The 12,523-nt window shown below is 42.2% G+C and overlaps 1 protein-coding gene across 1 annotated transcript in view; it reads right to left on the reverse strand.

The window, feature by feature from the left end:
* Positions 1–12,523, reverse strand: part of FANCD2 (FA complementation group D2) — a 56,998-nt gene that overhangs the window by 17,707 nt on the left and 26,768 nt on the right. The window contains exons 19-29 of the mRNA XM_024764611.1: positions 9,338–9,447; positions 7,777–7,837; positions 6,989–7,108; positions 6,465–6,538; positions 6,013–6,159; positions 5,164–5,264; positions 4,749–4,864; positions 3,602–3,710; positions 2,139–2,249; positions 1,757–1,869; positions 544–687 (exon numbers count right to left, since the gene is read on the reverse strand). Coding sequence (XP_024620379.1) covers positions 544–687; positions 1,757–1,869; positions 2,139–2,249; positions 3,602–3,710; positions 4,749–4,864; positions 5,164–5,264; positions 6,013–6,159; positions 6,465–6,538; positions 6,989–7,108; positions 7,777–7,837; positions 9,338–9,447 — 1,206 coding nt within the window. The remainder of the gene's footprint in view (positions 1–543; positions 688–1,756; positions 1,870–2,138; positions 2,250–3,601; positions 3,711–4,748; positions 4,865–5,163; positions 5,265–6,012; positions 6,160–6,464; positions 6,539–6,988; positions 7,109–7,776; positions 7,838–9,337; positions 9,448–12,523) is intronic.

The following is a 12,523-nucleotide window of genomic DNA, read 5'->3' on the forward strand; positions in this document are numbered from 1 at the left end:
TCATTATAAATACCATTCTCTCCTCAGTTTCACTGGTACTTGGTTCAGACCATCAATATAGCATGTACTGCTACTTGACTCCTTCCTTTATTAGATTATAAGCTATCTGAAGGCAAGCATCATGCTTATGTAATACTGAATTGCCAATATCTAGATTTGCATCAAAAACAAAAAAGCCCTCAACAAACATCTCATGGATACTGAACAAATGTCGCGAAAAAGTGAAAAGAGCATTGTGTAACTATAAATCACAACAGTGTTGCTCCACAAAAGTAATCTAAATAGGTTATTATTAGTAACGTAAAGTAAGGATCACATCATTAGCGTGATCTTTTGTAATGCCTAATGCACTGTAAGAAAAACTTAGGTTTATAAACGTCAACATGATGAGGATGATTATTCATCCACACTTGCACATATAAAGGCTTTGGAAGCCAGAGTCCAACTTCTCCCAGGGTCATGGTTTTCTTTTGGAAATAGGAATAGAGCTGAGGAACTTTCTGAAATAAGATTAAGTTCTGGGATCTCAGCTCTGTCACTTACTTCAGTGTGCATTTCAGTATCTAAGATGAACTTGGCCACGAGCCCACAATGCAGAATAGAGAAGACCTCAAGGTCCAGTTCTCGGAAAAAAGCGTGGTAATTCTGTAATGATACTGATGTCTTTTCTTCTTTCCCTCTGAACTCCTGGGAGGAAAGTACCAGAAACCAATAGAATAAGGCTTCTATATTAATCTAACTTTAAATGAAGATTTCAAACTGCAACTGTGCATTTATTTTATGTAAAAAGTTACAGTTCATCACATCCTTTTACCAACTTCCTTTTACCAAAGTCCCTAAATATTCCTGAAACAGATCACGTATTGTAATATTGGGATATAGGTCACACATCGATACTCAGTTGGTTTCCACTTAGGGATGAATATAGACAAATCAAGGCACTATGGTGTGGTACAGAAAACTATGAGCTTAGGGGCCAGAAAGATTTGGCTTCAAATCCTTGCTCAAGCACTTATTAACTGTGTAACTTTACACAAGTCACCTATCCTCTCTGGATCTTAGTTTCCTCATCTATTAAATGTAAATATCAATACTAAGCTTGAGTTTTTAGGAAGATTAGAGGAGTTACACATAAATTCTCAATAAACAGTACCTAAAAACCAGAAATAATTGGGATCCATGTGGTCTAGGCAATTTCACAAACCTACCCCTGTGGGTGGTACAATTACAGGAAAAGGACCTACTGTTTATTAAGTATCTGTATTAAGAAACTGTACTAATGGGCTTCCCTGGTGGCGCAGTGGTTGAGAGTCCGCCTGCCAATGCAGGGGACATGGGTTCGTGCCCTGGTCCGGGAAGATCCCACATGCCGAAGCATTTCATGTTATCTAAATTCATTGAGAAAGAGATAATCTGGGATCCGAAGAGGAAAGAGGCTAAAAGAAGTATATCTTGAACTACATACAAAGACAGAATTTGCTAATTGCTACAAGAGAGAATTCAAAGTACTCCTGGGGTACAAAAAAGGGAGTAATATAATCAAGAAAATAATTAGAAAAACAGTGTGTGGTAGTGATAAATGTTTGGAGTCTAACCCAAACTCTGCTACTGAGAGGATCACTCCAAGGCCTAGGAGAGTTTGTTCGCCTCTCTTTTCCCTAATCCCTCTCTCTGTTAAATGCATAGCATAATGCTGGCCCTTTGTTAATCTCACCGGGCTGTCACACACCTTCATAGATACCAGTCATTCCAATACCTTTTCCAGCTGGCTCCTATCAGATGGTGCAGGGTCACATTCTGAATTATCCTCCTTTGAAAGTGGGTCAGGGGAGGATGTTTTGTTGCCATCTGCTTTTCGTTTCCTTCCTCCTTATATTTCAAGAAGAGAAAAGTGACTCAAATAATCAATAATCATGTTTACTAAATATCACTGCCTTCAAGAAACAACCTGCTGAAGACTACCTAGAGACAGGAGGTAATTTTATAACCCTAAATTATAGTTCATTGATAACCATGCCAAAGAAAGGGTTCAATTATATAATCTCTCCAATTACTGATGCCTTGATGTGCATAACCTCTAAGTGAATTCAACATGGCACATAGGGAGACACAGAATAAGAAGAAAAGAGCATACTCACCTACATTTCCTTGTATTCTGATTTTTGCTGAAACAGTAGTACTGGTATGAGGTGTTACTTCTGAAGTTTCCAAGTCAAAGTTTGCAAGGGGAGGAACATAGTCTGGAGTGACTGAAACAAACAGCAGGAAGCTCAATGTATACCAACCATATACCACTATTAGACTTGAATGCTAATCACCCGATTAGCTAAAAACTAGTTTCCAGAACTGCCAAGCATGGCTGACTGCCTGTAAGATGCATTCAGGTCATCTGACGTTAATCATTTTGGCATAGTAAAATAGCCAAAGATAACTTACAGGAATATCATATTAATTGATTATGATCAATCAACGTAAAACCATTATACCAATATAAAACATCCAAGCAGATAAGAACCAAAAATAAATTAACTTACATTTAAAATCTAAAGATATTAGCAATATTTGGTCACATAGCAGTTTGTTTTACACACAATTATTTAGATGAGAGCCTGAGGGAGGCTCCATGTTTTCCCCAGAGAATCAAGCTAGCACTTTATTTTTATTTATTTATTAATTATTTTTGGCTGCGCCGAGTCTTAGTTGCAGCACACTGGATCTTCGCTGCAGCAAGCGGACCTCCTAGTTGTGTCATGTGGGCTTCTTAGTTGCAGTATGCATGTGAGATCTAGTTCCCTGACCAGGGGTCAAATCTGGGCCCCCTGCATTGGGAGCAGGGAGTCTTACCCACTGGACCACCAGGGAAGTCCCAAAGCTAGCACTCTAAAATGACAAGTTTTCTTAATGGCCAGAAGGTATTAAGAGGCCTCTCAGCTGTATTCCTGGTTCATAATGATGTTCAAGAAGGCAAAGGGCACTGGAAGTTTGACATCCAAAGAAGCAATGTAATTTACAAAAAGCCCAACCAATGTTTTATATCTTGTATTAAACACCAAGGTTTCCTGGAGATAACAACGGGAGGAAAATGGATGTATTTTTTTTTTTTTCAACTTTCTTTCTTTCTTTCTTTATTGTTGGCTGTGTTGGGTCTTTGTTGCTGCACGCGGGCTTTCTCTAGTTGCAGTGAGCGGGGGCTACTTTTCATTGCGGTGCACGGGCTTCTCATTGTGGTGGCTTCCCTTGTTGCTGAGCATGGGCTCTAGGCGTGTGCTTCAGTAGGTGTGGCATGCAGGCTCAGCAGTTGTGGCTCGCGGGCTCTAGAGCACAGGCTCAGTAGTTGTGGCACACGGGCTTAGCTGTTCCGCGGCATGTGGGATCGTCCCGGACCAGGGCTCGAATCCGTGTCCCCTGCGTTGGCAGGCAGATTCTTAACCACTGCACCACCAGGTAAGTCTGATGTACTCATTTTTTAAAATTTTTGTTGAGCAACCATTTTCTTGTCCCACGAGTCGGGGGCAGCTATCGCTGAGTCTGGCTTAAAAGCTAACTCTGCTATCTCCTCACCACTGCCCAGCAGGGCTACAATACAGGACCCTTCCCTCACCTGCCAAGTGCTTTTCCAGGAGTTGCTGCAGCTCTACAATGTGCTTTAACCGGGTGAGCACCTTCACTTTCATCTCGGGTAATGTTTGCCGACAGAAGGCATTTACAACCTGTGGAAGTAAAAATTATATTCTCACACTGTGAACTGCTCAGATTTTAACCTTGTTTGCGTTATTCAGCGAGAGCTAAAAGAGTTGTTTGGTGACAGCATCTGTGAGTCTAGTGAGAAATGTCAAAGTGTTCTCAGCAAGGCGCTGTAAAGAAAAAGCTCTGGGTCAATAGAGGAGATCTAACTTCTAATCCTGGTTCTACTTATTTCTAGTTAAGTAATAAGGTGGAACAACACAATAGCTAGAAAGTATACACTTCGGTGAAACAGATCCTAGTCTGCTACTTACTAGTTGTGTGACCTTGGCCAAGTCTTTAACCTTTCTGAGCTTTTATTTCTTCAGCTATAAAACTGGAATGCAGTCGTATGGATTAAATGTGAATAAAGAAACTAGCCCAGCATTTGGCACATGTGTTTGATAAATTTTAACGACTTTGAACTCTCTGTACCTGCAATTCCATATGTGTAAAACGAGGATAATAATATCCATCCTGCCTACATCATAATATAGTTGTCAGGATAAGAGATATTTCAAGTGAATAAACATTCTCAGAAATAATATGCATGAGAAAGGAAGTGTGATATAGATGTAAGATATTACCATCATTTTCTGCATTTCATTTTCATTATATTTCATTACGATTGTGCATTTCATTAAGCACAAACATACTGTAAAGGAAAGTGAAAACTATCATTCACTTGATCTCACTAAATCGAAACATTAAGTGCATAGTGATGTAAGGAGGAACAGTATTTTCACAGTGGTGAAGGTGAAGTTATTCCAGGCAGAAGTAGATTACCATGAAAAGGCTTGGAGGTAGTAAAGCATGGGCAACAGTAAGTGAATTCTAAGTATTTTAATTTCGCTGCATCAGGAGGCGCATATGATTAGGGAAGGGTAGGATACAACCTCCGCAGAAACACACAGGGGTTAGTGGTTGGTGAAGAATTTTTAAGGAGCCTCGTGGAACCAAGGAAACTGTTTCCTTTCAAGAGAAACTACAGACAGTAAGTGAATTGTCCTAGTAACTCTGCTCACCTCTCGGAACCAGTTGAGAGTAAGAAATATAAGTGAACATATGAATGAACGCTCTTTAACAGACATGGACTCCAGTCTCTCTCCAGGCTCCAGGTCAGTGAGGAATATAGGACAGTCTGAAAGAGAAGGACAAACATTTCTAATCCCCTTTAGTTCAAGTCAACAGAACATGGATGCTGCCCCTAGAGCTAGCTCTCCTTCTACTTACTTTCCCCTTTAACTAGTATTTGAAGGTCAAGCTTTGATTAGTCTCAAAAATACTTCCATATCATGCAGCAGTCAATAAATATAATCTAAAAGTCTCTATGAAGTTAAAAAATTCCTTCCCCCACACACATGTACCAGTCTGCCCCTTCCCTAAGTTTACCAAAGAAAGGTTACAAAGAAGAAAGGATCTGATAACTTCATCCTATACCTAATAAACCATCAATCTCCTCCAAGTTTCCATTATGTTGTCTGTCCACACAAAGTCTCAGTAACCGGAAGTAGGGAGCCAGGCACAATGGAGAAACCAATCTGGGAAGGAAAAATCCATTTTTAGACCACGGTTTATAGACACATTAGTCCATGTTTATAGGGAACCCAACCTTATAATTAAGGAGGTTTGCCCAAAATAAATGTCTACTTTTTTTTTTTTTTGTGGTACGTGGGCCTCTCACTGTTGTGGCCTCTCCCGTTGTGGAGCACAGGCTCCGGACGTGCAGGCTCAGCGGCCATGGCCCACGGGCCCAGCCGCTCCGCGGCATGTGGGATCCTCCCGGACCGGGGCACGAACCCGTGTCCCCTGCACTGGCAGGCAGACTCTCAACCACTGCGCCACCAGGGAAGCCCTAAATGTCTACTTTTAAGAACATATAACAAGGAATGTAATGGATGCTCACCAAATAAATAATGAACTGAATTGGAGGAAGACAGAGGTAAGTAGACTGAATGTCCATGTGTTAGGAGGAAGCGGAGATAAGACGGAAGGAGGGTGTTAAGAGTGGCAGAGATAGACAAACATGTTCATGGGTGGGAAAAAGGAACAGAAACAAAAGCAGCCTCACAGAATATCTGTTGGCTGTCATGACTCAATGCAAATCCCAAACCCAGGGTCTGGGAGAAAACAGGGAGTCTGCCCCATTCTTAGGAGCCCATCCATATACCACCTGTCTTGGGAGAAATCCTTTTCAATCAAGTTCTCAAGAGACTGCGTGAACTGCGGCATTCCCCATGAACATTCAAAATACCAACAGAGGTTTTAGAGAAGAAAAAGTGTACTGACTTTTGGTCTGATTCCTGCGAAGTCAGTCTACCCCCATCTTTCACAAAGTCCCGAGAGAACAACAGTGGCAGGAGGTTGATGGCAATCCCATCACAACTATCATAGTCTTCTAGTCCGTAGAGAGCTTTCACAGGAAATGGATAGTCACTGTGGAGAGAACCCAGAATCTGATACCGCAATTCAAGGATATGGCAAGTCTATGGGAGAAACCACTAGAACAAACGAATCTCCTCTGTTATGAGAAGTGAGAAAGAGGAGAAAGAACAAGTGGGGAATCTTTTAGCAATCCTGGAGCTGGGGGTGCTGGGGTACTGGGGTTGGGAGGAGGGAAGTTGTGGGAGTGGGCTAGACTTGGCTGAGGTCAAGACATTCTGAGGTTTGCACCAGCAATTGACATAACTGACATAATTTCTTGACCAGTACAACCATGTCAGTGGGTAAACGGTACTTACCCTTCTGGAACAACACAGATGTCCACCACAAAGGCATCCTGGAAATCATTAAAGATGGTCTGCCCAGCCCATTCCTTTAGGAAACAAACAAACACAAAAGGCTGGGTAGACCAGGGTATATGTGCTATAAAGCCCTAAATAAACTATTAACCTTTCTAAAGCTTCAGTTTCCTCATTTCTGAAAAGAAAATAACAACAATACATACCTCATCATCCTGATGTGGAATAGACATAATACATGAAAAATGTTTAACACAGTCCTTGGCACAGAACAGATGGTGGCTTTCAACAACATCATTAACCACATGTTCATCATCCTCATCCCTTATTTTTATCATGTGAAGGAGGCCTCAGAGGAGAGGCCTGGGGCCGAGTGAGTCAGAACAGCCTTCCCAATTAGAATATGGGAGAGCTCACAGGAAGATCTTTTTATTTTTGCAGCACAACAGAGAGAAGGGTTTGAAGAATGTATAGTAAAGCAGCCCTCATGCTTCATTGCTTTAAGAAAAGATACTTGGACATACCAGCACTTGTGGAGCCAGCTTTCTGCCTTGGATCAGGTTGGCAAATTCATCATAATAAAGTGCAGAGGCCTGAGGAGACTGCTCACTGCAGGAATGAACCAACTGTAGCAAGGAGGTTACCTGGAGCAGTCGAAGAGAAAGAACGGTCCAGCCCTTGGGATGCCAGTGCTTCCTAATTAAACACCATTCACCCCATTCAGTAGTAAGTTTTTCCCTTTCCGATTTCACTGGCAAAGCTCTTATCACCACCTCTCACCTGAGGTTTTTCCTAAGCCTCCTGACCAATCCATCTCTTTTGAATCTCATCTCTTTTCCAATCCATCATACACATGAAACTGATTAATTTCTCTAAAGCAAAGCTTGAATTATGCCATTTCTATGCTAAGAAACCCTTACGGACTACCCCTGTGTAAAAATTAAATCCAAATGTCTTGATTCACATTCAGAGCTCTCTGTTTTCTATCTCCAAACTAGCTTTATCTCCAACTCTCCAATTACACACTTACTTGTCCCTATGCTCCAGTCAATCTGCTACTCTCAAACATGACCCACCTTTTTTGATCTCTAGGAATTTACAATTTAATTAGGAAGATTAGACAGATACAGAACTAAAATACAACCCAAGCCAGTGGATTCTAAAGGACAAAAGAGTGGTACAAATTACAAAAGCTATAAGTTCAGGAAAACATATTTTGAAAAAAAAAGCCTTCTTTCTGGCAAGGTGACAGTGACCAGAAGCAATTCCTCAGTTACTCATAAACATATCCAACTACATGAGAAGAACTTACCTGTGTACACTGTTCACTGCTGAGGTCTCCTCTCCCTGGGGTCAAACTGGAAGATCTACTTCTAAAAACATTATTTTAGACCCATTTTTGTAATATTTTGTAACAATTGGCAATAAATTTAAGAAATGTGCCTTCCTTGGGATTGGGGTGGAGATAAAAGTGCACGAAAGCACAGACAAGTTTGTTTGTTTTTAAAATATTTATTTATTTAGCTGCACTGGGTCTTTGATGCAGCATGCGGGATCTGGTTCCCTGACCAGGGATGGAACCCAGGCCCCCTACATTGGGAGCATGGAGTCTTAACCACTGGACCACCAAGCAAGTCCCCAAGTATTTATTTAGACCATACAAAATGTGGATTAGAGCAAACAATGGTTATCTTAGATTTTTTTAAGGATACATTAAATTAGTAAAAATCATAGGGGCAAGCACTCGGCATTGTTCTATTTAATGCTCTCAACAACTCTATGAAGTAAATACTATTAATATCTTTATCTCACTAAATACTATTAATATCTTTATCTCACAGATGTGAGAATACAAAGGTACAGAGAGGTAAAGTAACTTACCCAAGATCATTCAACTAATAAATAACGGAACCAGTATTTCAGCCCAGGCAAGCAGTATGGCTCCAGAGAATGAACTTTTAACCAGTATACTATGCAGCCTCTATGGATTACTAATGATGACTCTAAGGATGTTTCCTGAGGTGCCAGAAATTCATGACAAATCATTTCCAAGAAGCACGAACTAAATTCCAATCTCATTTTTCAATGGTAACAACTTACCAAGCCCCAAGCTTCTTTTAGGTGTTACAATTGTGGCATCAAAGTGCAAAGGGGGAAAAAGCCACAGGAAGACTTTATTTATATCAAACATGGTCTTCCAGACAGGAATAACACAGCAGTGGAGAAACCTGTATTGTCTAGTGCCCAGGACTGGAGCAGATGCAGAAGAATGCATCCCAGGGAGATCAGGGTTTCCCTTTTTTAGAAACACTTCTAGAACTTAGTTTCTTAGCAATCCCTAGTTTTAAACCATCAGAATGTAATGACTGTTATCGCAATTCTGTAAAAATTATATGTAGTATATACTGTCAAGATTAGAAGAAACATAGGGGACTTCCCTGGTGGTCCAGTGATTAAGAATCTGCCTTCCAATGCAGGGGACGGGGTTCGATTCCTGGTTGGGGAACTAGGATCCCAAATGCCACAGGGCAACTAAGTCTGTGTGCTCTAGAGCCCATGCGCCACAACCAGACAGCCCACATGCTGCAACTACTGAGCACGCACACTCTGGAGCCTGTGCACCACAACTAGAGAGAGGCCCACGCGCCACAACGAAGAGTTCACACACCGCAATGAAAGATCCCACGCGCTGCAACGAAAGATCCCACATGCTGCAACATGGAAAAGTGGCAACAAACATTTGCTCACTTCTCTTATTATGGTTTTAATGTCTTCTGTTACAATGATGTCTACACAATGTAACAATTTATTTTGTAAGACAGCAACTTGATTAATAGACCATAAGCCACAGAAATCAGAATTTCCATGCATACCTGTCCGCCGCTATGATGCCAGCCATAGTGACAGCACCAATAATACCAGTGAGCTTGTACTTGAACACGGTGCTAGAGAGCTGTTTTCGTATCACCAGGTGCATGTCATCCTACAAGGAAACAATGATAAAGATGAAGATGTTGGAATGGTACAGCAAAAGAGCCTACAAATATTAGAGCCAAAAACCCTAGAATAGCAAGGGTTCTATCATTTACTAACTGTGTGGTCTTTGGTGAGTCATTTCATCTTTCTGAGTCTCAATTTTTTTCATCTATAAAATGGGAAAGGTTTTTCAAGGATCAGAGACAAATTACGAAAAATTCCAAGAACAGGGCCCAACATATGGTAGACATTCAATAATAACAGCTATTATTGTTACCGTTGTGATAGTTGCTTGATATAGATAATGTAAATTATCATAATGTTGTTGGCTCATCAGGCAGAAGTAATCAAACAGAAAAAAGTACTTAGGAATAAATTTAACCAAGGAGGCAAAAAACTTATACATTAAAAACTGCATAACAGGGCTTCCCTGGTGGCGCAGTGGTTGAGAGTCCGCCTGCCGATGCAGGGGACACAAGTTCGTGCCCCGGTCTGGGAAGATCCCACATGCCGCAGAGCGGCTGGGCCCGTGAGCCGTGGCCGCTGAGGCTGCTCGTCCGTAGCCTGTGCTCCGCAACGGCAGAGGCCACAACAGTGAGAGGCCCGCATACCGCAAAAAAAATGACAACTGCATAACATTGCTTAAAGAAATTAAAGAAGACCTAAATAAATGGAAAGATATCCCATGTTCATGGAATGGAAGACTGAACATTGTTAAGATGATAATATGCTCATTCAACGTAATCCTTATTAAAATACCAACGGCATTTTTTACAGAAATAGAAAAACCCATACTAAAATTCATATGGAATTTCAGGAGACCCCAAATAGCCAAAACTATCTCGAGGGACTTCCCTGGTGGTGCAGTGGTTAAGAATCCACCTGCCAGTGCAGGGGACATGGGTTTGATCCCTGGCCTGGGAAGATCCCACATGCCGTGGAGCAACTAAGCCCATGCACCACAACTACTGAGCCTGCGCTCCAGAGCCTGCAAGCCACAACTACTGAAGCCCACACACCTAGAGCCACAGTAAGAGAAGCCACCGCAATGAGAAGTCCACACACCACAACGAAGAGTAGCCCCCGCTCGCTGCAACTAGAGAAAGCTCTCACGCAGCAACAAAGACCCAATGCAGCCAAGAAATAAATATAAAAACTAGAATTAAAAAAAACCCACAATGTTGAAAAAGAACAAATTTGGAGGGCTCACACTTCCCAATTTCAAAAGTACTACAAAGTTACAGTAATCAAAAGTGTGCTACCAGCATAAGGACACACATTTAGGCCAACAGATAGAATAGATCCTAGAAATAAACCCTCACACATACGGCCAATTGATTGTCCACAAAGGTGCCCAGACCACTCAATGGAAAAAGAGTCTTTTCAACAAAAGGTACTAGAAAAAACTGGATGCCCACACGCACAAAAACGAAGTTGAGGGACTTCCCTGGTGGACCGGTGGGTAAGACTCTGCATTCCCAATGCAGGGGGCTCAGGTTCGATCCCTGGTCAGGGAACTGGATCCCATATGCATGCCGCAACTAGTAGTTTGTATGCCGAAACTAAGAGTCCTCATGCTGCAACTGAGAAGTCCTCATGCTGCAACTAAGAAGTCCACATGCCACAACTAAGGATCCCGCACGCCGCGATGAGGATCCTGTGTGCCGCAACTAAGACCCGGCACAACCAAAATAAATAAATAAATAAAATAAAAACTAGCTTGTTTAAAAAAAAATGAAGTTGAACCCTTATCTTACACCATATTTAAAAATTAACTCAAAGTGAATCAATGATTTAAATTTAAGAGCTAAAACTAAAACTCTGAGAAGAAATCATAGGGGAGATTTTTCATGACTTCAAATTTGGCAATTTTTTTTAAAGTATGACACCAAAAGTACCAGTAACAAAAGAAAAAAAATAGATTGGTTGGACTTCATCAAAACTACGTCAAAGAACACTATCAAGATTAAAAGACAATCCACAGAACGGGAGGAAAAAATCTGCAAATCATATATCTGACTAGGGATTAATATCCAGAGTATATAAAGAACTCCTATACGTCAAAAACAACAAAAAATATTCCATTTAAAAAGTGAGGGCTTCCCTGGTGGCGCAGTGGTTGAGAGTCCGCCTGCCGATGCAGGGGACAGGATTCGTGCCCCGGTCCGGGAGGATCCCACATGCTGCGGAGCGGCTGGGCCCGTGGGCCATGGCCGCTGGGCCTGCGCGTCCGGAGCCTGTGCTCCGCAACGGGAGAGGCCACAGCAGTGAGAGGCCCGCGTACCGCAAAAAAAAAAAAAAAAAAAAAAGTGAGAGGGCTTCCCTGGTGGTGCAGTGGTTGAGAGTCCGCCTGCCGATGCAGGGGACAGGATTCGTGCCCCGGTCCGGGAGGATCCCACATGCTGCGGAGCGGCTGGGCCCGTGGGCCATGGCCGCTGGGCCTGCGCGTCCGGAGCCTGTGCTCCACAACGGGAGAGGCCACAACAGTGAGAGGCCCGCGGACCGCCAAAAAAAAAAAAAAAAAAAAAAAGTGAGCAAAGGACTTGAATAGACTTTTTCCAAAGAAGATATACAAGGACCAATAAGCACACAACAAGATGCTCAACATCATTAGTCATTGGGGAAATGGAAATCAAAACCACAATGAGATACCACTTTTCAAACGGTAGGATATTTAAACATAAAAAATAGAAAATAAGTGTTGGTGAGGATGTGGAAAAATTGGAACCCTCTACTGTTCATGGGAATGTAAAATGGTGCACCCACTGTGGAAAACAGTTTAGTGGTTCCTCAAAATGTTAAACACAGAATCATTACATGACTCAGAAATTCCACTTCTAGGTATGTACCCAAGAAAAGTGAAAACAGGGACTCAAAGAGATACCTGTACATCAATGTTCATAGCAGCATTATTCAAAATAGCCAAAAGAGGGGGCTTCCCTGGTGGCGCAGTGGTTGAGAGTCCGCCTGCCGATGCAGGGGACACAGGTTCGTGCCCCGGTCCGGGAAGATCCCACATGCCACGAAGCGGCTGGGCCCGTGAGCCATGGCTGCTGAGCCTGCGCATCCGGAGCCTGTGCTCC

This window comes from Neophocaena asiaeorientalis, unplaced genomic scaffold (genome assembly GCF_003031525.2).
Source record: "Neophocaena asiaeorientalis asiaeorientalis breed wild unplaced genomic scaffold, Neophocaena_asiaeorientalis_V1.1 scaffold230, whole genome shotgun sequence".
Lineage (NCBI taxonomy): Eukaryota > Metazoa > Chordata > Mammalia > Artiodactyla > Phocoenidae > Neophocaena > Neophocaena asiaeorientalis.